This window comes from Syzygium oleosum, unplaced genomic scaffold (genome assembly GCF_021117445.2).
Source record: "Syzygium oleosum isolate NSW1041296 unplaced genomic scaffold, Sole_v2.1 Sole_v2.34, whole genome shotgun sequence".
Lineage (NCBI taxonomy): Eukaryota > Viridiplantae > Streptophyta > Magnoliopsida > Myrtales > Myrtaceae > Syzygium > Syzygium oleosum.
Window position 1 is genome coordinate 3,020,868 of NW_026607518.1, and position 26,522 is coordinate 3,047,389.

The 26,522-nt window shown below is 40.8% G+C and overlaps 3 protein-coding genes and 1 pseudogene across 3 annotated transcripts; 3 read left to right on the forward strand and 1 right to left on the reverse strand.

Moving 5' to 3' along the window:
* Positions 1–4,773: 4,773 nt before the first annotated feature.
* Positions 4,774–8,957, forward strand: LOC130135539 (UPF0496 protein At4g34320-like). Its single transcript, XM_056305002.1, has 3 exons — positions 4,774–4,881; positions 7,179–8,322; positions 8,647–8,957. The coding sequence occupies exons 2-3, from the start codon at positions 7,882–7,884 to the stop codon at positions 8,875–8,877; spliced, it is 672 nt and encodes a 223-aa protein (XP_056160977.1). The 5' UTR covers positions 4,774–4,881; positions 7,179–7,881; the 3' UTR covers positions 8,878–8,957.
* LOC130135560 (UPF0496 protein At4g34320-like) lies at positions 7,183–7,713 on the forward strand. Its single transcript, XM_056305023.1, has one exon. It carries the CDS (start codon positions 7,183–7,185, stop codon positions 7,711–7,713), a length of 531 nt encoding a protein of 176 aa, XP_056160998.1.
* Positions 8,958–12,094: 3,137 nt separating the features above from the next.
* On the reverse strand, positions 12,095–13,003 carry LOC130135561 (putative pentatricopeptide repeat-containing protein At5g40405; annotated as a pseudogene).
* A 665-nt stretch (positions 13,004–13,668) lies between these two features.
* LOC115666701 (UPF0496 protein At4g34320-like) lies at positions 13,669–23,344 on the forward strand. The gene is made up of 4 exons (XM_056305024.1): positions 13,669–13,841; positions 18,539–18,736; positions 19,041–19,386; positions 23,144–23,344. Exons 1-4 carry the CDS (start codon positions 13,669–13,671, stop codon positions 23,342–23,344), a joined length of 918 nt encoding a protein of 305 aa, XP_056160999.1.
* Positions 23,345–26,522: the final 3,178 nt, after the last annotated feature.

Sequence of the window (26,522 nt, forward strand, 5' to 3'; positions counted from 1 at the left end):
ATGTAAGATGTTGTGCTCACATATTGAGTTTGATTGTGAGAGAGGGTTTGAAAGATATAGATGATTCCATTGTTAGAATACGCTCAGTTGTACGTTATGTGAGGTCTTCTCCTGCGAGGTTGCAACGGTTTAAGGAGTGCATTGAGCTAGAAAATATCGAGTCCAAGAGTCTTGTATGTTTGGATGTGGAGACTCATTGGAACTCAACGTACCTAATGTTGGAAGCGGCTTTGAAGTTTCAAAAGGCTTTTATCTTACTAGATATTCGGGATAGCAAATTTTTTGAAGAGCTTTCCAAGGTGAGGGGGTTGCCTACTAGTGATGATTGGGAATATGCCCATCAATTTCTTCCTTTCTTGAAGTTGTTTTACGATACAACTTTAAAGGTACCGGGTTGTTCTTATGTCACTAGTAATGATATGGCGAAAGATGTCTATGGGATTTTTATGATGATTGATATATATTGTGTGAATGAGGATAGGAGTTTGCAAGAAATGACCAAGAGAATGAAGACCAAATTCAATAAGTATTTTGGCAATGTGAACAACATCAATCTAACATGGTTCATTGGATGCATACTTGACCCTTGACATAAGTGGGAGTATGTGAAATGGATGATTAATCAAGTTTATGAAAGCAAGCGGGCGGAAACTTTATGAGATAAAGTAACATCATCTCTAACGTCATTGTTCGAGCAATACCGCATCGGTATATGCCCCCAAAGCAATTTGAGGTCAAAGGGTACAAGGACAATGAATGTGCCAATGTCTCCTGTGGTTGGTGCGGACATTATGACTGTAATGTATCTTAGCCAAACAGGACAAGAATATTTGGAAGAAAAATCCGAATTAGATAAGTATTTGGAAGAAAGATGTGAACGTTATAGTGCCGACTTTGATATCTTAAATTGGTAGAAAGTCAATTCTTCGAGATATCTTATCCTCTCTTCCATTGCTTGAGATATTTAGACTTATCCGAATTAGATAAGTACTTGACGTGTTTTGTAGCTCCTTGACCCCAAGCATGGTGGAGGCTCTTATATGTGCTCAAGATTGGCTACGATCCGCACCACTTTCACTTTCGATTGAGGAGGACTTAGAAGAACTCGAAAATTTTGAGTCAGGTGAGAAAAAATTATCATGAAATATTTTATATCCTTTACTATTGCAATAGATACTTTAATTCTCATTTTTATTGTGAATTTAATGTAGAGTTGTCAACTGTGACCGCGGAGCTGAACTCGATATTGGTTTCCCTTTATGATTGACGAACAAAAGAGAAGTAGTCATCTCCTTGATGTGTAAAGAAAGCAAGTGAGCACCGGAGATTCTGTATTCTTTTTTGTAGAATATGATTTCGGTGCTGATTTGTCATCTGTTCTGATACGAAAGTACCTCATTGGCAAGGCAATGGATTTTGATTTTTGTTTGGTATTGTTCTAAGTGACCCCAAAGATGATCCAATCACAACTATTTATGAATACCCACCACTTTACTTATTCCCAGAAACTAGATGTTTTAACCTTTGTTTGCTGTCACCGTTCCACTCTAATGTTCATGGTGGATGCTCGTCATTTTGGTCGCGTTTCTTGTTAAGTATGCATCGGCTTCTTTGGACGATTGTACTAGATGCATTGTGTTGGGGATCATGTCTTCTCGGATCTCCTGGAGAGAGATTGATCACCAGTCAGCCATGTTTTTTCTAATGCAAAAGATTCGATATTGACTTCTTAAGAAATGTAGAGTGACATTGAAGCTTTACTTTACCATCGGCAAAAGAACACTACAAGTGCCATAACTTGTGTACGGCGCTCACTTTGGTGCCATAAGTTTTTTTTGGATCACTTTAGTGCTAAAATTTTTGAAAAACGATCACTTAAGTGCTAAAATTTTTGAAAAACGATCACTTAAGTGCCAACTCCGGTGCCGTACATAATTTTTCGCCGGAAATCCGACGTGGCATTTTTTTTTATTAATTTTTAGGGACGTGGCTCGCCAGAGGCTCGCTGTAGATTGGCACTTAAGTGATCGTTTTTCAAAAATTTTAGCACTTAAATGATCGTTTTTAAAAAAATTTAGCACTTAAGTGATCGTTTTTCAAAAATTTTAGTACTGAAGTGATCCAAAAAAAACTTATGACACTTAAGTGACCGTTTTTCCTCCGACTTGGCACCAAAGTGATCCGAAAAAAAGTTATGGCACCAAAGTGATCTCCGTACATAAGTTATGGCACTTATAGTGTCCTTTTGCCCTTTACCATCTAGCCGCTGCTAGTTATTCAATTTTTATGCTCCAAGGCCTTCGGTTGGAGTTTATCAATATGCCTGGATCGCAATATATCTTCGGCTGATTGATGAGATTTGGCCTCTATTTTATGCAGTGCTGGTATTACTATAAGATCGTAGCCAATCTTGAGCACGACTTTTTTTTTTGGTCGGAACCTAGTTTAAATATGTGATTTTGTTTTTTCATTTTTCAATTTTAAATAATGAGTTTTTAATTTGTAATATATTTACAATCACTCAACTTATTTTAATTTGTAAGATCGATGATTCTCTTACGTAGAATATCATGAATATGTTCACATTTTGACATTAAAGAATAAAATCTAGGAAATAAATGTCGTTAAATATTAAAAAGAATTATTTAACTTTCATCTTATTCGAAATGGCGATTCAGCAATACTTAATCGAAATTATAAATAGTTGAATAGCGTAAATGACTAAAATATTTTCATAGGAATAAAAAGCAAAAAAGAAGAAGAAAAAACAGAAAATCGAGCCATGAATAAAAAGCAAAAAAAGAAAAAGAAAAAGAAGAAGAAGAAACCGAAAACTGATCCGAACCAAACCGAACCAAATCGGTTTTTCAGTTCGGTTCCAATTCGGTTTGAGCGAGTTTCAGTTTGGTTCAGGGGTACTTCCTTAACAATTCGGTTCCAATTCGGTTTGAGCGAGTTTCAGTTCGGTTTAGGGGTGCTTTCTTAACAATTCGGTTCAGTTCAGTTTTTCAAGAAAATCGAACTGAACTGAACCGTTTACAACCCTAGCTGTAGGAGAGGTTGGTGAGGGCGAGATCGGCGGCAGGAGTGTTGGTGACGATCATGGTGGACGGCGATGACGACTTGAAGAACCGATATGCCATGACTGTGATCGGCCAGCTCCTGCATCGCTGCTTCAAAAAAATTCCAGATCTGGCTGCAACACAGCTACGACCCCACAAAACCGCTTCGCTCAATTTCACTCAAATCCACAAATTCTCAAACTCTATAGATTTTCGCAGCCAGCCCAACAGAAGCCAGGGGCTCAGAAATGAGGAATCAACAGCGCGAGAAGTCGACATCTTCGATCAAACGAAAAACAGACAAGAACTCGACGAATATAAGTCAAAAACATTATCTAAGACCGAGATCGAGAGGCTGCGAAGACCCCCAGAAAGATTAGGCACTGGCTAGAATCTTCCGGCGAACGCTAGGGGGAAGAAGATGGAAGAAGCAAAGCACTTTTTTTTTCCTGTTTTTACTTTGCTAGAAAATAAAAAAATGAAAGGCATGAAAAAGAAGAGACCTTGTTTGAATAAAAAGCAAAAAAACAAAAAAATCGATTTTTCAGTTCAGTTCATATTCAGTTTGAGCGAGATTCGGTTCTATTTTTCAAAAAAACCGAATTGAACCAAACCATTTACACCCCTAGGAGGTAGTGGGATGCAATGGGTGAACTCTAGTTCCTAATTGAAAATCCTCCGACGTCCCAATCAATGGTGGTTATCCACTTTTAAGATGCTAATTGCTTGGACATGAAAGTCAAGAGAGAATGATCAAGGACGGCTAATTTCTTTCTGCTTCCGTGTTCTCTAAAAACCATAAACGATGGCATTGAGGTTAACTCGTCTGTTGAAAATGGTGGAGGTAATGTTCTTTTTTATTAGGGGTATACAAAGCAGACCGCCCAAATTGAGAACCGCCTAAACTGGACCGAACCGATCGGTTGGTCCGATTCCCGGTTCCTAAAAGTGGAACTGGTGTCCAGGCGATCCAGTTCCCAATTCCAAGAGAGAATCAGACTAAACCGGACCGACCGGACCGAACAGATTACATATACTTTTTTTTCTTCAAAAAAATTAGTAAAATGTGAATTAAACCCTAAGTGACCGGTTTCATTGGATCGGTCCTCCGGATCTAATTCCCGGTTCCACCTTTGAATAAGACCGGACCAGGAACCGATCAGCCCTATTTTTGACTGCATAGCTTTCTCGTTCTCTCACATATGATCCGAGCCATTTCACATTGATTTGATGTTTCACTTGATCCAAGATTACTAGGATGATATTTATTTACTACTCATGACTGTATGTTCTAGTTATACATGTAGTAGTGTATCACGATAACCAACAAAAATGACCGAAGGGGGGAACCATCTCCATGACCAAATGTAATGAAAAGGTTATTCTGCGTGGCAACATTGGAGCTGCTGCCCAGACATATGACATTGAACGATGATCCTTTCAATCACTTATATGTATAGTTAATTTTTCAAAAGATTATAATTTTCAGATGACACGTGATTTTGCTCATGGGTTTTTCCATTTTTACATGATTTTGCTCTCTCTCCCTTTATCAAATCATTTTTTCTCCATGTGAAATGTCTAGCACTCGTCCCTTTTTATCAACCTCTACTTCATGGTCTGAAATTCAGTGTCTTCAGTGGGCAAAACACCACCACACCAGACGATCCACCATCACGCACAGCCGCACACATCATCGTCAACCTGTCAAGCCGCCGCCACTGCTCGGCGGAGTTCACATCTCGCCATAAATGCCCTCTTGCTGGAGGAGCTACAGAGTCTCCTTAATAACTTTGAACTGCTAAAGCAAAAACCACAGGTATTGGGAAAAAGAGAGAAATAGGAAAACTATTTAAAACAAGGAAAAAGCATGTTGGTTCATAAACATAACCTTTCCTTTTGATAAGATATAACATGCTAAATTCTAATTTAGGAAAATACAAGATGCACAGCATAATTACCTATAAGGTGTAAGGAGTAATCTCTCTAGGAAAAATAAAAGGAGGTATAATACAATTCAACATATTCTATCTCTAACACAATCCAGTTAACACAAAAGGAAAATCAGTTGCCAAGGTTTTATACTGGCAAGGATCCGATAACTAAAGTGGCAATCCGCATTATATCTAGGCTTTTATAATATGATAAATACGGAAATATCATAATGTCTGTCTCATAAAGTAATTTGCATTACAAATCTCTGTACAAATGTGATTTGGAACGGCCTGATTGACGGCTCATCTCTAAACCTAGCTTCTTGGTATCTTCTGAGAATAGGAAATGCTAATCTGGCATGAGCATTCTCGGTAATTGCATGAGCATTCTCGGTAACTATGCCCAAGATTTAGCTTCTTTCGCACGCAATCTATATGGTTGGGATCAAGTTCATCCTCAAATCCTCAAATCTATAAAACTCACATGAGAGGGTGCTTCATCTCCATAACATTCAACAAGCTATCTTGCCCTCTGCCTCTCTCTCTCTTTTCCAACTTCTGTCTCCCGTAGCAGTCAATTGCAAGAAGCAGCTCATCCAGGTAAGGAAAAATCCAACTTATATTCAATGGTGCAAAAAGAGTTAGCAATCTTGCTTGTTGGATTGTATTCCTATTATGATTTTAGATCTTGTACAGATTGTGGTATCTTAACTTTCTGTTGATTATCACGCAGGCTAGGTATATGAGAAGGCCCTCATGATTTCAAAAAATTCATGACCACACTTGATTATCACTTAAACCCTAACTCATAGAACTCCCTTGTTGTGGTTAATAATGTATGTATTAGCCCATTTCGATAGGATGACTCTTGGAGAGACCCTAGAAATGATTTCTTTTGGGGCATCTTCATGATCTAAGCACTAGAAAATTGCCTGATACATAGGCAAGAGGCGGACCCTTCTGCTCGGCTGCCCATTGTTATGTGTGACCCGAAGATAATGAACATTCATATTGAACATCGTATAGATTTCATTCAATTCGTTTTTCCATCTGAGTTTACGTTTAGCCGGCTTGGTTACCGGAGTATGGTGGTCGGTGGATGCGCATGTCACTTCGCCAAGTGAGAATTGAATTGTTCTTGGGGTTGGATGAACATTCCAAATGGTAATTTTGTGAGAAGCGGTGGTCTTCTTAATTACATGATGATAATAACTCTAGAGATTTTTTGTATGACATTTTCCTCAATTATGAAGACTAGTTTCACCTCTTTAAGCAGTCATGCCTTGTGTGAAAGTTCCCACCTTTTTGTTAAAGTGCTATCCGATCCAAAAAATTGGATACAAAAATATATTTTTCCGTATTTATAATAGGGAAAAAGAAAAGGTGTACTAAATCTCTTAAGTCATCTTACATTTTTTATTGTTTGGATTTCTCAATCGATGAACTCTTTTTTTCATTGAACTTCGAAAAATTCCGTTATGATTTTTCTCTTTTTCTCAAACCGATCAACATAAAACTTTTAATTTTTCAGTGGACCCTTTATTTATTACCGCTAAGTAATTGCTCTTAAACAAAAAAAAAATTTGTGAATTCCACGTCCTTTTTGCTACTTAAGTATAGGACATGGATATTGGTAATCTTATTACTCAAGTCATTTAGTGAATATATGTGCTTTTTTGCTTATTAAACCAATAGTAACCCCAGTATTAAATCAGACTCGTATGATATTTTCTTGTATAAAATGTCTCTTATCCATGTGAGAATGGAGTGAATCTCATCAAAATTATCTAATTCTTGTCCTTCACACCACATGTGACACATAAACCATGCATTGTGATTGGCAACGTTCGTCAACCTCGAAAGACTCGGTTCTCGAATTAGAGTTTCATGTTCTGGTTTTGAGTCTCTATATGATTGCTTGTTTTGGGCCTGTAGTGGTTATTTCATTCCTATTCTATTTAGCATGGTCTCGTATCATTGCTTTTGTATTAGTTTAACTTTTGGGACATGCGACGACCATCTTCTGACATAATTCGGATTTCTTTCCCATACTCTTCCTTTCAATTTCCTTTTTGCATGCTCTGAAGTTCTCTTAGGGACATAAACTTCTGTGACCGCTTCATTTTTTTTCCTTTTAGCGTACTCGCGCTCTCTTTTCTTAACCTCATGATCTCACCTGAAGGTCAATGGCAAACTCCAACACCAGAAGAAACCCTCCAGCGGTTCCCTCATCAACAGGCGCCAATTCAATAGCCAAAGTCCAGTACCCAAAGGAACTCATCAGCTCGTACGGCGCAGCGTGCGAGTCCAACCCGGATTTGCGAACCTTCGATGCTAACCTCCAAGTGAGGACGAACCAAGTCCTCAGCACTCTTGCTTCCGGGGTTGATGTCCAAGCTCTCTCACTGGATTCTCTGAAAGAGATAACGGAGTGCCTCTTGGAGATGAACCAGGAAGTGGTCAAGGTCATCTTGGATAGCAAGAAAGACATCTGGAGAAATCAAGAGCTGTTCGAGCTTGTTGAGTGCTACTTCAAGGATAGCTTGCACACCCTCGGTTTCTGTGCTGCCCTTGAGAATTGCTTGAAGCCTGCGCGCGATGCCCATTTGCTGTTTATCGCTTCGCTTCATTGCTTCAAAGAAGAAGATGGGGAGGGGTGTTGCAGGTACATGTATCTCACTTCTCAAGGAACTTCATTTCGAGCACACGCATCCTAGTATATTGGTTCTTGCTGGCCACTATTTTCATTTATTGGCTAAGTCATTCAATCTCCACTAATTTCTCTATGCATTTGCATTCAACTTCATATCTAACGTGCCAATGAGATAGAGTTGATTTCTAGAGTTTGATAGCCTAACATTATAAGGTTTAAGTTGGTGAGGAATATGCATGCATTTTCTGTTTCACGAGGAACTGATGCAGAGACCTTGGATAAATTTAGTTACTCAAAGATCTTGGAGGAACTGACAAAATTCAAGGAGACCAGAGACCCTTTCCCCAAAGAGTTCTTCGTGATCTTTCAGACGATTCACAAGCAACAGAAGTCCATGCTCAAGAAGTTGCGGATCAAGAAAAATGAGATTGAGAAGAAGCTCAAGACCATACAGACGTGGAAGAAAATCTCAACCATGATACTGGTTGCAATTTTCGCAGCCATTCTGATCTGGTCGGTCATGACTCCAGCTGTGGCTGCTACTCCAGTCACTGCCGCCCTAGCGGCTGCAACCGCCATTCCCATGGATGCCATTGGCAAGTGGATTGACTCCCTTTGGAAGATTTATGAAAATGAACTGAAGGGATGGGAGGAGGTGATCACCTCAATGCAAGTGAGTACTACAAACCTTTTTCCTCCCTTTCTGTAATTACAGTGACGATCCCCGTAATTTCGTCAAACCAAGTCAACATCCATACTTTTCCCTAGAAGTCCTCGCAATTAACATAATGAACATCGCGAGGCTGGCTTGATTTTTATGTAGCTATAACGATGCGAACAATGTCTATGATTCCAAAATGCAAGAAACTCTGCAAGAGAAGTCATCATGATTTACATGAATAATTTCTTACAACTAAAAGCTCTGCAGACCGGTACCTTTGTTGCTCTCAAGCTCCTTAACAAAATCAGAAGCATGGTTGACCCTTTGGAGGTACAGACCAAGAGGCTTTTGCAGAAAGCTGATTTTCCGATTGAGGAGGGAGCAGAAGCAGTAAAGCTCGGAATAGCAGACATCAAGAAAAAGCTGAGAGATTTCGTGAAGGCGGTTGAAGGACTGGGAAAACATGTCGACATGTGCAGCCACAATATCCAGAAATCAAGGATAGAGGTGCTTCAGAGGATTATAAAGCCCCCCACCAATTGCAACGGTGCCCCTATATTGCTATAGAGAATTGTTGCTAAGTGTTTGTCTTCCTGTGAGGGATGTGCAGTGGACCTCCATTTGCATTGCCTTCTCTCATCAATAAAGTGGAAGACATCAACATTTGGCATTCGATTTGTTGAATAATTATAATTAAATGCAGCTTTTCGACATAAAGGCCTTATCAGCTTTGGACAGGAACTCTTCAATCCCTAATTGAATAAGCCCTTGTTTTAGTTGCTCTTATGTACAGTTCCATATGGTGATTAAACAAGTTCAGACGACTGACACAAAATTGACCTGTAATATGGACATAGTAAGGTTCAGGTTCTTCCCAAAAGCAGAAGTTAGTAGCTAGGACAGAATAGTTAAATTTTTGCTGAATTGTGTTTAGAGCTCATTATGCTCGTGAGAAATGTCTGTACCAGTCTGGCAAAAGATGAAAGCTGCAAATGAAAGACCAGACAGCAGTAGCTCAGCAAAACAAGAATATCTATAGAACGAAAACGTATCCTACCAATGTTCCTCATTCGTAAAAGATTTCTCCTCAATAGAACTATTTGGTAAATCCAGACATCTAAAGACAAATTTCATGTTGACAAGAAATAATGGAGGAAGAAATTGCAGATGCTGAATTAGTCCTGATCAATGCTTGGCAAAATAAACAGAGTGATTGCCTCTAATGCAAATCTTATTGTGTTGAGAGTACGTTCCAAGTTGCTTTCCAAGCAACAAAAAATAAACACATAAATAGTCGGTGCTTTCACTGTCCAACTCTCCAAGGAAACTCCTCTCTGGCTTCATCAAATTTCTATACTAACAAACTGCAATGAAATTTTACAGAAGAAGTTCCATGTTCACAACTATGCCAACGCAAAGAATCAGCAGAATTGAGAGAAATCTTTGAATTATACAGCAAATCAGAAAACACTAGCAAAAGTTTTGAGTTCCAGGTCATGGGCTCGTCTCGAAAATTCAACTTCCAAAGTGATTCTCCTATCAATGGACCGGTAATTCAAACACAAGGACCTCCTTGTTCCCAGGAACAGTAAAAGGTCCAGGAAACGATCTCTGAGAGGTGGATACCTACACCAAGTGTCAAACCGAAACCGTGTCCATTTTCCCTTTCCCACTTTTGGAGATGTTTGAAGAAGAAACTCACTTCAGTTGTCTCTAATCCACCTTGAGACACTGATACCGTGAGTTGCTCTTCTATTTCTAGAAATTCAACCTATTTCTCCAAAGCAACCCGTTATTTGTCGCTAATACAGATGTCTTTTTCCGTGGGAACTTCTTGAATTCTATCCCCAACTTATGGAATTTCTGGGGATAAGTCCAATGTAGTCTTGTTTAATTTTTTACTTGCTTATAGATTCGGACTATTTTTAATAGAGAATATGGATATGAATTTCAAAGATGAGGATATGTGATCATAAAAGCAGGATATTTGTTAGGTAACCATGCGGAGATTTTGAAATTTAGTCATTAATATAATATAATGTTTTACTTATCCTATATTGAAATGAGATAATGTTGTTTTACTTATTCTAAAAAAACTGGGTAATAAAGGAAAAAAATCCATATAACCATGAAAAATCTGTTGTACTAAAGAAATCCACCGGGTTTACCAGCATTTAATTGCCACAATCAGTGAGAAGACAACCAAGTTTTCTCTTTCCATCTGAGTTATTCAGCAGGGAAAGATTACTGTGCTTGCCTATAGTTAACCAGTATCCACCTTGTTAATACCACATAGTCTACAAGATATTGCATGTTCAAATCTTGAGTGGAAGTTGAAGTCATGGATCTAACTCCTTTTTCTTCAGCCTAAATGTATGATTGTTTCGGAAATGCTGTCTGATGGAAGATACCATTGAAATTATGTAACCTGTACGGCTTGTCATCTTTGAACTTCCATAATCTTTTGATGGATTTAACAGGTAAGAGCCATTTAGTTCTTCTTTAAAGCATATCGTAAAGAACATAAATTGGAATTTCCATTGAAAGATGCAGAGGTAGTGGTTGTTGACAGCTTTGAGGGTGCGTAAAACATGCCAATTACGCGGTGAAAATGAAATTCATTTCTTGCTAAGCCTTGTGATTGGACATTGAACCCCAGTTATCTTGGTTCATCTGTCGACTCCATGATCATATTGTTCTTGTTCTCTGCTTCGCAATCCACAAGACTAGGACAGCTTTATGAAGCCACTGCCTTTAAAGTGAAACTGAATAGGCAGCATTCACCTGGTTTACTGGGTCAATAGCACTGAGCTCAAGGACAAATGAATAGTCTTTTGCTTGCAAATCCATGGGCAGGATATGTGATGGTAGAACACACTAATTTGGATTCATGGATTGTCAGTACAAAGCTCACAACATTTGCCTCCAGACATGTTTTTCTGTAAATATCCCATGGACAAACAATGCATGTGAAGATACACTGCAAAAAAATAATTTGTACAACTGAACTGTTAATTCTCACCAAAAATCCCTGCAAGAGCACCCACCAGCTATGAAATGGTGAAGCCTGTTATTGTCCCCCACTACAATTTCCCTATCAAAAGTTCGAGAAACCATTTTCGAAAACTCATGACAATCCCAGCAGATCCTAAGGTTTTTAACAATTCTTATAGGAACGTCTTCGTTCAATCAGATCAAACCAAATGCAGCGGCAATCTCCTCACTGTTTAGAGACAGAGCATTCTCTTTCTCTTCTTCTTCTATATCGAACAAAACCGGGTTCGTGTTAGCCATGTACCCTTATAATCTCAGCCCCCTGAAGATCTCGCCCAGCATCACTTAAATTTCGCTATACATTTGGTGGGAGTTATCTCCAACAAAAAAACTCATGAACTTCACCATCAACTTCTACAACACTGCAGCCTGGAAGCTTCTTCTCGCCTCTGAACTTCATTACCTACCGCATAAGGCTTACACTTTCCCAGTTTTTGTTATCAGTGTAAATATTGGACCAAAGCATGTAAACACCATGACTCTTTGCTTCGAGCTCCACTGTCTTTCTTGAGGCAAGCTCGCCTATTTCCCTATTCTTGTGAATTTTACATGCATTTTGTAAAGCTCCCCAAGCACCGGCATGAGGCTCCACCAGCATGTCATTGATGAAATTTAACACTTCATTTAAACGGCCAGCTTGGCCATACAAATCAACCATGTAGATATAATGCTCAAGTTCAGGCTGGATTCCATACGACTCAGTCATTGAGGCAAGCCCTTTCTCGACTAGTTAAACTACACTGCAGCCTCTCAATACCGATACAAGTGTGACTTCATTTGGGAGATCCCTGTCTTTCTTCATGGGCGAGAAAAGCTCGAGATATTCCCTACCAGCTCCATTTATGTCTAGTCCATTCATGGCACTACGCCATGTGTACGTGTTCCTTTCCTTCATCCCCCAGAAAACCTCCGTGGCCTTATCCATGTCACCGCATTTGGCATACATATCAATAAAGCGGTCCCTAGCATCAACATCATCCGAAGGCTGTTCCTTTCAATATATGCATGAGCCCACCTCCCTTGATCCAGTGCACCTAATTGAGTGCATACAGATAGAACTGGAACCATAGAAGGCTGATTGACCTTCACACCTTCCAGTTGCATCTCATGGAACAAATTCAAGGCACACCTCAACTCCCTAAAAAACATCCACGCATTTTGTCAACATTGCCATACTTGGCGCAAAAGTGCTCGCTCAGCATCAGCGTTTGACACACCACGTCATGATCAAGAATCCCTCCAAACACCCTATGACACGATTCTAAACTACCCATCTCCACATACATTAATCAACGCACTCTGAACATGCGGGTCAATTTCAAACCCGTGTCTTGATGGTTGGATAAAAAACTTGATGCTGGTTTGATTATTGCTTTGCTGTGCGTCTAAACTTAATATTCCAATTTGGTTTTTTGTCACCCAAAACCTACCACAAAATTAAGGAGGAACGTCTGTGAAAATTAAAAAAACTGGATGAAGTTTCCATTAAATTTGTCTTCTTTAATTTCCTGCTTCTAGCCAATAACCAATGATAATAATATTAGGATTCGAAATGTCAATTATGCATGCCTTTCGTATCTTTTATTCGTTTCCTGTTTCTTTTCCTGAAATATTACCTTTGTATGGAAACTTTTACCATTGTATGGGAACTCAACTTAGAGATCACTTGTGTATCTTTGGTAAACCAATAACATCTTCCTTAGTTGCATTCCCTTGTCTTCATTAGGCTTCTCCTCTTTAGTGCTATTTCTATATGTATGCTTAATTCTTTCAATCAACAATTTATGATTATCTGAGTTCTTTTTATCCTATTTGCATTCCTTAAACAGCAGTCATGAAGTCCTTTGATGGAGCTTTAGACTTGTGGGAGCAACAAAACTGGAAAACCCAATCTCTCAATCGATCTTGCGGTCCATTTTCAAACTGAGATCATCAATTCTGACGCAATCCAAGTGTACAAGGGGCTCAATGTTGTCACCAACAAGGTTACCGAGCTCGAGCGTCAATCGAGCGTCAAGGAGTGCCACACCACCTCCTAGGAGTGATCGATGTCCTAATGTTGACTTTCGACGCATCACGTTTGTAGTCATGCGATGACCGCCTTCAAGCAAATAACGGACTGCGCGTGCGCTGCAATCATTGGTGGAGGATCGAACTCCTTTATTGAGGCGCTCGTGGAGGGCCCAACATCTAATTTCAGGTCCATTTATGATTGTTGTTTCCTTTGGTTGGATGTGTCGCTCCCTATCTTGAATGAGTGCATGTCGAAATGGGTGGACGAGATGGTTGATGCAGACCTAATAGATGGGTGCGAGGTATGTTGCCTCGCAAATTGACTGCTCAGGTGGCATTCGCCGTGCGATTGGGGTCCCAGAAATGAACCATTACCTGCGATTCGAGAATTGTATGATTGATGACGAGAAACCAAATGAGGGTTTGCTCGATGTCGCCATCAACAAGATCAAGGTAACTTGCAGGTTAGCTTTTTGCCAAGCGGAGAAGATCTGGAGGCTTAGTGAAGACCGTGGGTAGAACATGCATCGCATCGATGCGACTAAGGTTTTCAAGAGTCGAGGTAAAGATGTTGAGAAGGGATGGGAGAGTTTGGTGTTGGAGCCAAGCTTGGCAATTGTAGGAGATTTCCTCAAGGATCATGAGAAAGCATTTAGTACGCCGAAGCAACTTGCCGCGACCTTGCCTCGAGTCCGCATGGAAATGCGGGGAACTAACTAACCAGAGAGTGATAAAATATTCTCATGATCACAGATATGATAAAACTGTTGTAAATTTTTTTTATTCTAACGAGAACGGATTTGTCCATCAAAATACTATCTCCCTATTTTCCAACTTTGATCCATATTTAAAGCCAATGTATCTTAGAATGTGTCGTGACCGACCTCCGGTTTTTGATGATAAAAGAAGGGGGTCTGACCTAGTACGTGCTAAGTCTAAGTTCGGAGCTTAACTCGGGCTCTCTCAAGCCCATACCATATCGCGACTTAGGGTTTAGGTTTTTAACCTGCAAGTGGTTTTTATCTAGGAGTCGCCACTAATCAGTTTGGGGTGGGCCAATTAGAAACCCAAGTAAGGTAATGGGAGAATCACTCTACTCCCACGAACTAGAGATTAAATGAGTTTGGGGACTTGGTTACACTAGTTGAATGACTAGTGCCCTTTCGGTACATTTTTATCCTGTTCATTTGAGAAAATATTTGTCAAACAGTTTGAATTGATTTTAGGACCTTTTTCCTAACATGTGAGGTGATCAAACGATTGCTCACTTATTAACAATTAGCAGTCAACTAGATATGCAGCCTAAGGTTCTAGCCCTAACTAAGGCAATGACATTCAAAGTACAACAGTTTATGCAATTATATCTCAATTAAAAACAATGTGCATAATAAAACAACAGTAGTAGAGACAACATACGAAATCCTACTACATAGTCCTATAGGCCTATCCAACTTTAAACATGATTGATAATCAAATAATCCACATAGTTTAGAAAAATATTCAAAAATACTACTTTCTAAACTGTTTCTTAATTTTAAAGGAAATTAAAAAAACGATTTTTTAATATATTTTTTAGAAATAATAATAATAATGAACACGATTTAAACAAAAAAAATATTTTTTAATTTTTTTAATTACAATTTTTTAAAAAAATTATTAATTAAAAATATTAAAATAATAATATAATAATAAACCGGGTCGGGTCGGAGGACCTGGGTCGATCAGAACCGACCCAGGTCAATGGATCTGACCCAAAGTCGTTGACCGGGTCGAATCTACTGATCCGGACCGGGTCAAGAGTTAACTCGGGTCAAGTCGGTTCTCGCGTGCTTTTGCACGACCTAGGTCATGAATTGGGTCAGGTCGGTTCCCATGTGCTTTTGCACGCGGGGATGCCGGTCGAGCGAAAATCGGCTCCTCGCCGGCCAACCCATGCGGCTCAGGCCTAAATCCAGCCTCTGGGGACCACCACCGAGCTTTCCGGCCATCCCACTCGCCGTCCGACAACCTGCTCGCCGGCCGGCGATCAAAAATAGCTCGACCTCACTGAGGCATTTCATCGAATACCTAGTGTGCGAGGCTAAAACAGATGGTTTTTGACCTACCTCGAGACTCCGGTGTACTTCGGCGGCTTGGCTTACCTTTGGTGATGATATATGGGCTACGGGGAATGACGGTATGGGTCGGGATTCGCGCGAAATGGCCAGCGCGAGTCCCAGACAAACCATGTTCACAAATAGGGGAAAATAGGGGGGTTGTGAACTTGGAGAGCTCACCAGTCGGAGACGCCTCCGAGGTAGGTTTCTAGCTGATCCACGGGCAATAGCGGGGTTGCTGATGTCCCTTGGCGACCTTTAAAATCTCTCAGCTCGCTCTTTTCTCTCGGTTCTCTCTTCTCTTCTCTTTTCTCTCACTATGCTTTGTTTTTGGACCGCCCCTCTCTCTCTCTCTTCTTTGGCCTTTATAGGCGACACCGGCCACCTACCCCATCTCAGAAGTCGCAGCCTTAATGGCCCTGCGCTGACCATAACCTGAGCCACGACTTTGGTGGCCATCCTAGGCCGGTGCAAGGAGGGAAAAATCCTGCACCTCTGCTTGACTTCCACGGCCACCATGAGAGGAAGAGGAAGAGGAGAGGAGGAGAGACCGAAAAAGGGGGAGGGATGGGACTGGCCATCAATGCCCGTCCCCTGCTGCTCCTTACCTACCCGAGACTTTGTTTGACGGGGACGGTGAGGGCCGCTCTACTGTTCGGCCGGTGAATAGCCAGATGTAGGGGAAAACAGAGGTAAGTGGGAGGAAGGAAGGAGGCCAGGGCCGGCGGGGAGGAGAAGGAAGGAGCAAGCTGGGTCAGGCCAGCTCGCGTGAGAGGAAAAGAAAAGAGGGGAAGCGGGCCGGGCCCGCGCGAGGAAAAAAAGAAAGGGCCGGGTGGACCCAGCCCCAACCCGGGCCAACTAGGGTTTTTATAATTAATTTTTTTTAAAATTTTTTTGAAAGTTAATTAAGAAAATAGGCCCTATTAATGCAAATGTGCCTAATGTCTATATGCAATGCAATTAGATAAAAAAATATTTTTTTTGTTTTAGGAACTAAAAATTAATTCCTAAATTTTGCATAATTAATTTTGGGTAAATTCATAAAAATAGGTGTCAACATAATGTATCACCAGCATCGGATAATCTATTTAAGAAACATTCTTATTGAACAATAGAAGTGAGTTTAATGAAGGTTTTAGAGTAATCTATCTCGCAGCAATGCAATATTTCAATATAGGATGCTAAATTCTAATTTTAGAAAATACAAAATGCAAAGCATAACTATTTAGAAGATGTAAAGAGTAATATCTCGAGGAAAAATAATAGGAGGAGTACAAGTCGACATTTTCTATCTTTTTACACATTTCAATTTACACAGAAGGAAAGATCGGTTGTCAAGGTTTTATATCAGCAAGTGTCCAATAACTAAACATGTGTTTTGCACAATATCTAGGTTTTTGTCATCCGGTAAATATGGCAGTATCATAATGTGAGCTTGACCCAATAATCTATATTACAGAAATCTATACAAATGTGATACGGAATTGTTCGTGCAAAACGAGACCAATGTCAACATATCATCTCTAAACCTAGTTTCTCGGAATCTTCTCGAGAATGAGAAACGCTAATATGGAATGAGCATTATGGGTAACTATGCCCAAAATCTTAAAAGCTTTCTCTGGACGCCTTCTATGTCATCTCTATCAAGTTTATCCTCCAATTGAAAGAATATAAATCCACACGAGAGGGCGCTTCATCTTCATCACATTCAACAAAGCCATCTTGCCCTCTCTCTCTCTTCTAACTTCTGTATCGCAGAGCAGTCGATTGCAAGAAACAGACCATTTAGGTAAAGAAAATCTAATTTATATTCAATTGTGCAAGAAGAGTTAGCTATCTTGCTTGTTGGATTGTATTCCTGTTATGGTTTTAGATCTTATGCAGATTGTGGTATCTCAATTTTGGCTGATTATCATGCAGGGCTAGTCAAATGAGAAGGCCCTCGTGAATTTGAAGAAACCATGACCATGCTTGATTATGAGATATACCCTGACTCATAGAACTATCTTGTTGAGCTTTAAAACGAATGTATCGATAGGATGAATCACAGAATAACCCTAGAAATGATTCCTGTTGGGGCATCTTCATGATCTAAGCACAGGAAAATCACCCAATACCTAGGCAATAGGCGGATCGTTACGCTCAGCCGCTCTTTTACGTAATGACCCGATGATAATGATCATACCTGTGAACATCATATAGAAGTGTCATTCCATTCGTTGTTTCATCAGAATTTGTGTTTAGCCGGCTTGATTACCAACGTGCTGTTGTCGGTGGATGCGCATGTCAATTTGCGAAGTGCTAATTGAATTCTTCTTAGGCTTGGACGAACATTGCAAGTGGAGTTTTTGTGAGAAATCGCATCATTTCTTATCTTCTTAATTGCCTGCTCATAATAACTTTGGGTTGTTTTTGTTTTACATTTTCCCTAATGATGAAGATTAGATTCATCTCGTCTTGGCAGCCATGTCTTGTGTGAAATATTCCAACCATTTTGTTAAAATGCTATCCAATCCAAAAACATTCAATAGGAAATTATATTTATCGTATTTTTCAAATAAAAAAATGTGTACCAGATCTCTTAAGTTGTCTTATGTTTTCTAATTTCTAGATTTCTCAGTCCTTGAACTCTTTTATTCATTGAACTTCAAAAAATTCCTTTATGATTTAACTTTTTTTCTCAAAACAAACATGATTAAATTTCTAGTTTTTCAGTGGAGTCTTTAGTTTATACCCCTCAGTAATTGCTCCTAAACCGGAAAAAAAAAGCTTAAATATAGAACATGGATATTAGTAATTACTCTAGTAATTTATCATACTCGTTCTATATTCCAAATCTATTTAACATGGTGTCTAATCATTGCTCTATTAATAATTTGTACTTTTGGGACATGCGACGACCATCTTCTAACATAACTCGGAATTCCTTTCCATTCTCTTCCTTTCATTTTCAATTTTACATGCTCTAACATTCTCTAGGGGACATATACTTCTGTTACTGTTTCATTATATTCCTTTTAGTGTACTCTTCCTCTTTTTTGTTAACCTCATGATCTCACCTGAAGGTCAATGGGAGATACCAACACCAGAAGAAACCTTCCGGAGCTGTTCGAGCTTGTCGGGGACGACCTACCGAATGGCTTGCACACCCCTGATTTCTGTGTCACCCTTGAGAATTGCTTGAAGTATGTGCGCGATGTCCAATTGCTGATTTTCGATGTGCTTCATTGCTTCGAAGAAGAAGACAAGAAAGGAGACTGCAGGTATATATGTATCTTAGTTCCCAAGGAACTTCATCAATAGCACATACATCTAAGTATATTTGGTTATTGAGCTACTATTGCCAATGCTAAGGCATTCAATCTCTCCTATTTTCTCTATGCATGGACCATTGACTTCATATCCTAACATGCCAATGAGATTGAGTTGATTTCTAGAGTATGATATCCTAACAATACAAGGTTAAGTTGGTGAGAAATACACATGTTCTGTTTAGAGATAAACTGATGCAGAAACCTTGGAAAAATTTAGGTACTGAGACACCTTGGAGTAATTGACGAAATTCAGGGAGACTAGAGACCCCTTGACTGAGTTCTTCGAGATCTTTCAGATTATCCACAAGCAACAAAAGTCCATGCTCGAGAAGTTGCAGATCAAGAAGGAGGAGATTGACGAGAAGCTCAAGAGCATACGCACTTGGGCGATTGTCTCAAACATTATACTGATTGCGACTTTCCAAGCCATGCTGATCTATTCGGTCGTGACTGCTGCAGTGGTTGCTCCACCATTCACTGCCGCTTTAGTGGCAGCAGTTGCCTTTCCCATGGATTCGGTGGGCAAGTGGATCGATTCCCTCTGGAAGAATTATGAAGATATATTAGAGGGAGAGGAGGAGGTGATCAACTCAATGCAAGTGAGTACTACTAACCTTTTTTCTCCCTTATTACAGTGACCATTTCCACCATTTCGTCAAACCAAGTTAACATCCCTGTTAAGTTCGAAACAATAGTTTCCCCTAGAAGTTTTCACGTCTAACATAATGAACATTGTGAGTGTCACGCCCTGTACCCTACGAAGCGCTAACATCCCTACCTTGGTTGATTGCAGTGCGACGTCCCAGGAAGCGTCGCCAACCCAACGCCCAACAGAGAACAAGCACAAGCGGAAGCAATTAAATAAACAACCCTGACAATTATAAAATACGAGCCAAGGATAGCCAAGCAATAAACACGATCACAGCAGAAAATAGGTACATACTTACATTACTATAGAAAACCTTTTTACAATACCCATCAAACACAAAAGCGAGCAGTATAAACAGTCAACAGCCACTGGGTCAAAAGGGTAAGTGGCTAGGGTGCTCTTAGGGATTCCAGTCAGGATCTGAGGATTCCGAGGATTCATCCGACTGCTCCTCTGACTCCATATCTACTGCTCCGTCTCCACAGGGGTGCATGCTCAACGATCGCTGAATGCGATGCGGTATCCCAGAAAGAGGTGGTGACCTCGGCATTCTACGGCTGGGGGTCTGAAATGTTTCGGTTTACACAACCGTGAGACGAATCTCAGTGAGTTCAACCCCTAAACCTAGGCTAGGCTAGCATGCAATCTCCTGACCGGAAACAAATATTTAAATCACAATACAATAATAATCAAACCATTCTCTGACCCTGCAGGTTAGACAGATCAACATATAATAGTCATGGCACATACGTGGCACACATTATCACACGTACGCCAATCACATGCTCATGCACCGAGTCTCACACACTCGCATGCCAGTCCATGCATGTTCATGCATGCAAATGTCGTTGACAGGTCACGTACATTTCCCGGCCCACTGGCCCACACTGGCAATTGCCCAATTTATTATTTATTACGACAACTCGAGTCAACAACATTCACGGCCCGGTGCGTCTAGCCTGCTTCAAAGTGCATGAGGCGCAACAACCAATCTGGCCCAGTGTCTCTAGCCTGCTTCAAAGTGCATGAGGCGCAACACTGATCTCTTTACGAATCAGAGCCTGCTTCAAAGTGCATGAGGATGGTCGTCTTCCGGACGTACCGGGTATCGTCCTGCTTCAAAATGCATGAGAACGATATCGACCTGAAGGTCATGACCCAAAGGTCCTTAGGTGATCACACAACCAATTATTATCTGAACCCAGCGTAAAACGCTTTAGGGTATTTTAGGTGATCACATGCTCATGGCAGGCACGCATTCTCGCACAATTTCATCACATGCCTCACTCTTGACATACACAATGCGTGTCCATATGATACAATGCAATGCACCACCAGCGCCAATATAATTCAAACACTTAATATGACAACACGTGCTCAATTGACCCAATTAATACCATGTGGCCTAACGTGCGAATCACAAATCAACAATTAATTTCAAACCAATCATTGGCCAATCGCACTCCACATAATTCAACCACACGACATGTGACATGGCAGTACGAAGTCAATCACAATTAAGCACAAATTACGTACAACCAGTCAACCCGGACGTACCCGGTAATTTTCCAATGGGCTCCTAAATTGGTCATTTAATCCAATTAATCTCTCCAAATAATTCTCATTAATCCACTAAATTTTCCCAATAATAATTTCTACCAATCAGTCCTCATCCCAGTCTGAAATATACACCGATACTACCTAAGCCAGTCCAAAATGCACTGATAATACCTAAACCAGTTCAGAAAAACGCACTATCAGTCCTAATCCGGGTTTAGGAATTTTACTCACTTAATCCAAGGTCACGACGACGGGGAACGGCAGCCGATCACTGGTGAACAGTGAAACCGACGGCGGAATTCCCGGCGACGGCGTACGGACGGCGTGAACAGTACCCCCCCCCCTACGGACACTGTACGGACAGGGGGAAAACGGTGGCCGGCGAGGTGGCGGTGGCCGACGCGACGGCCGTACGGAGGCGCGACCGTACGATGCTACAGTACCGATCGTACGGGGGGGCACTGTACGGGCAGGTACGGTCGGCGTCGTACAGTGTGGCTGGATGGCTGGGTGGCGACGGAACGGCGATCCGAGCTCCAGCGAAGCTTCGGCGGCTCTATTTGCCGGACGGGAAAGAGAGAAAAAGAGGAAGAAAGAGAGAGAAATAGAGAGAGAAAGGGGCCGGACAGGGGCAAGGCTGAGGCTGGGGGCTGTGGTGGTCGATGGCAAGGCACGGTGGCCGGCGGCGGCGCTCTGGCGGTGAGTTCCGGCAAGGCTTGGCCGAGAGAGAACAAGAGAGGGAGAGAGATTTCGGGAGAGGGGGCTGCTGGTGGAGCTGCTGGCCGAAGGAAAATGAGGGAGAAGAGAGAGAGGGGGGTCAGCTGGTCAATAAAGTGGCCTAGGGGCGACACGTGTCGCCGATCCGGCGGTTTTGACCAAAATACCCCTAATCTAACGGTCTCGGTTGATCCTATCCAAATAATTGAGGTGCAAAAAGGTCTTTAGCCCCAATAATGCAGCTGATAATACTCTTATTTATCCCAATTAATTCCCCAAAAATTCGGACCCGAAAATAGCCCAGGCGCAAAACTGTCATTTTTCCGGTCCCAGGGCGAAATTTCAATTTTCGCACGTATCAACCCCAGATGTCCGTGGCCAAAATAATATGGCATCGGAATCGCGAAAATAACCTCTTAAGCCCTTGAAAATTGACTGCGAAGTTCCGGGAATAAAATAATATTATTTTTCCAATTTTTGTCGAAATTCCAATTTTTGACCATAACGACTCCTGGTATGCGTGGCCACCCAAAAATGGCGTCGGCCTCGAAAAATAACCTCATTTGGCCTTGAAAAGCAACGCTGGCGTCCCGATGGGCAAAATCGTAATTTTTCATCCCCGGACTGAAATTCCAATTTTTAACCATACTAACTCAAAATATGCGTGGCCAGCATAATATGACGTCAGATTCCCAAAAATAGTCTCTTAAGCCATCAAAAATCAACATCGAAATCCGGGCCCAATTTCGTGATCAAAACTCGCTCAATTTCCAATTTCAGGGTCTCTCACTAACGGGCGGCTGTTTAGAGGTTACGCATATCGACCTGGGGTTATCCGAGTCATAACGGTCCGATCAATGAGAGAATGAGAAATTATCACTAGTCCCAGAAGTCACGATCGTCCGGTTTAAGTTCAGGACTGGTTGGTCACGTGCACTCTCGGTCATGCAGAATCACCTGCGATCCGATTGTACATCGTTGGCCTTGGCCAAACCAAATCCGTCACCTTTCCTAAGATCGATCCACATTGGTTCATAATATTTTTTCATCATTTCATATGATCGGTGTCCGCTTCGCGATCGGGTCCTTAGTCCACGTACCGTTTCCTAATTAGCCATATCCTATTGGTTAGTATCCCGAGAGTGATCAGCTCTGGGCGAGACTTACTAAAATGAAATGCGAAATAATGTCAATTTTATTGATCCCGGAATTACATCGAAATTCGGGCTGTTACAGTGACGCTGGGTTCATTTTTATGTAGCTGTAAGGATGGGAACAATGTCTTGGAGTCCAAAATGCAATAAACTCTGCAACAGAAGTCACCATGATTTACATGAATAAATTCTTACAACTAAAAGCTCTACAGGCCGGTACCTTATAAATTCTTATAACTAAAAGCTCTACAGGCCGGTACCTTGGTTACTTTCCAGGTCCTGGACACAATCAGAGTTCTTATTGACCGTTTGGAGGTACAGATCAAGAGCCTCTTGCAGATAGCTGATTTTGCGATTGAGGGGGGACCAGAGGCAGTGAAGCTTGGAATAGAAGACATCAGGAAGAAGCTGAGAGATTTCGTGAAGGATGTCGAAGAACTGGAAAAGCAAGCCGACAAGTGCTTCAGAGGATTATGAAGCCCCCCACCAATTGAAATGGTGCCCCTATAGTGCCATAGAGAACTGTTGCTAAGGGTTTGTTTCGTTGTGAAGGATGTTATGTGAACCTCAATTGCATTGCCTTCTTAGTTCAATAAAGTGGAAGACATCAACATTTGGCATTTGATTTGTTAATTATCAAAAATTAGTGCAGCTTTTTGACACAAAGGCCTTTATCATCTTCCTGCTTTGGATAGGAATTCTTCGATCCCGAGTTGATGCCAAGGGAAGGTATGATCTTATTACATTTGCTTTGCTAAGAGATGCTCGAGAAAGATTCATCAAAGCTGGACATGAAATGAGGTTGGCACATGCATGTAATTGATATGGGTGAGCACTAGAACTAGATCGACCCGAGAACCGAAGCAGTCGGTTCCGGGCAGTTCTCGAGGGAACCGGTCCGGTTCCAGGTTCCTAATTTCCTCGTCTGATTATCGGTTCCTAAAATTTAGAATCAATGAAAACCCGTCCAGTTTTAGTGTGGATCCACCCACTTGGACCACCTGGACCGGACTGATTATTCTATTTTTCTTTTTTAAAATTCTTATTATTAAAACACATTTCTTAAAAAACTAATGCAGCGTTGATTTTCTTTCTTTTTGTTTTTGTGGAGCAGTAATTTCACCCTTTTAAGGAACAAATTATTTGAAATTTGGCTAATTCGAAGTGGAACTCTGTAGCCTTCCTGTTTTTTGCCTGCTCATCCAAAGTGTACGAGAACGTGATGGAGATCGAGCTAATTGGCGAAGATGGAGTTGACAGACTACGATGGTCATGCTAGCACCAACAGATGGGAGTAGTGACCGATGGGAAATCGCATTGTTTCCAAACCATCACTTTCACAATAAAAGGCATTAAAATTCTGCAAAAGGGTTTAACAATGGGAAGGTCAAGCCTCTAATCAAAGCCTCTTTTTTGTCAGAACGGCCTTGATCAAAGCTTCGTATAGTAGCAAACTGCATGTATGGTTACGATCACGAAAGTGCATTGAGAAGATTTTTCGAGATTTTCGTTAATCAAAATTCATAAGCACAATGATGCTTTAGGTTCCCATCAATTAATTTCTTTTCTTATCATATTATCCCTTTTCTTCTTTATTCTCCTATGGATCCTGTGGTCCTTAAAACGGTTCAATTCTTTTCACACTTGTTTTTGCTGGAAAAAAAAGGGGAGTTACACCGACAGTTCCTAGATCCACTCGAGAACCAAACCAGTCTAATTTGATTTCAAGATCAAGTGGGCTGATTTCCAATTCTAGGATGGGAACCAGCCTACCCTGGAACCAATTTTCCCTAATAATTGATATGTACTATGGGGTCTTTCTGTGATTATATTTTTATTTATACCCTGCCTCTAATTAATTAATATTATTTATATATATCAAACAACCATAGTTAAGGTCAAGCCACCATAAACACTCAATCTCCACTCTCTTTGTGACTTTAAATATCGACATAGTATCGGAACCGGAAAAAGCATCAAATTCCTCAACATCTCTTCCCCAAATCCACACTTTTTTTGCTCCTTTTTGTATTTCCGATTCGTCCCCAGTTTTTCTTCTTTTCTATTATCTCTTTATCCATCATTTTCTATTTCCATTAATCCCAATTTCTCATTACCTCTCCCCCCAACATTCCCAATAGCACAAGTCTTGTCTCCATCAATCTTGATGTAAACAACTATCTTTTGTGAAAAGCTTTGTTTGAACCTATTCTATTTTGTAATGATCTACTGGACCATATGGATGGGTCTTTTGCATATCAATCAAAGCTTGTTCTTAATGAAAATGGGACTATGGTGGTCGATCCCTCCTATTTCACTTGGGTCAAGAAAGATAAGTGCCTCCGTAATTTAATCAATCCGACCTTCAAAGTTGAGATTTTCATGAAGTTCTCAACCTTCGGACATTTCGAGAGGTTTGGCTCGCTCCTAGAAGACGCTTTACCGATCGCTGCACGGCCAAGTTAATTGGACTGAAACTTGATTTTAGAATGCCATCAAGAAACCCAATCAGCCCATGTTTGACTATCTTTGAAATTTAAAGCCAATTGCAAACTTTGACGCTACAAACAATTACTCCGTCTTCAACAAGGACTTAAAAGATTCAAGCCCTCAGTGGGATCCCCATCTGAGTACGATCCCTTTGTCACACCAAAGTCACCAATAGCCCTACAATTCCTTTGGTGATCTGCCTTTGCAACTCCTCATCCAAGAAGAACGATTTCTTCGAAAATCTAATTCCTCATCTTCATTCGATATTCATCATGCTTTGATTAGCCATGCCACTGCACCCATTCCCCCGTTCCAGGGGTCAGGGTGGACGTAATTCTACGGGCAGAAAATCTAGTCAGTGACATGGTAGAAGGTTCTCCACTAATGAATCGGGTTTGCAATCTGCCTATAATTGGTTCAACTCACAGTAATCATCAGCCCCGAATTTTAATTGCTCCTCTGCCTCTTCTGGTCAGTCCCATTGTGGTCTGAGGCCCTATGCTCCTCCATACACCTAGGGATGCATTCTCAAATCTTGGCCTAATCTTATTTGTCAAAACTATAACGAAAATAGGCACACCGCGCTATAATGTCAACAAACTGTTCAACCATGCCTTCACCACCAATGATCTCTCGGAATCCTTCTCAACTCTCTCGATTGGTGAGACTTCCGATCCCATGTGGTATCTTGATAGTGGAGCATGGGCACACATAACTAATGATACACTCCTAAAACCTAAAAAGCAAGTTGGTTGGGGATGCTCATTTATTTCCTATAAAGCCAGTTGGTAAAGCTTATTTACATACTGGTTCTCGATCTTTATTGTTATCTCATATCTATCATATCCCCAATCTTCTGGCTCACAATATTCTCTTCGTTACTCAACTTTTCCATATAAATTCCCGCACTGTTGATTTTGATGGTTCATCCATTTATTTGAAGGACCAACAAACAAGGAAAGTTGTCCTCCAAACTAACTCCTCTCATGGTTTTTATCCGATCTCCAACTCATTGGTGTCATCTCACTTGCATCCTATTGTGACGTCCTTCGCCTCCCTCACTCGCTAGCATGCTTGTCTTAGTCATTCTAATAAATATTTTTACTTGTGTTTGCAATTCAAGTTTTAAGATAGTATTTTGTGAATCTTGTTTAGTGGGAAAATC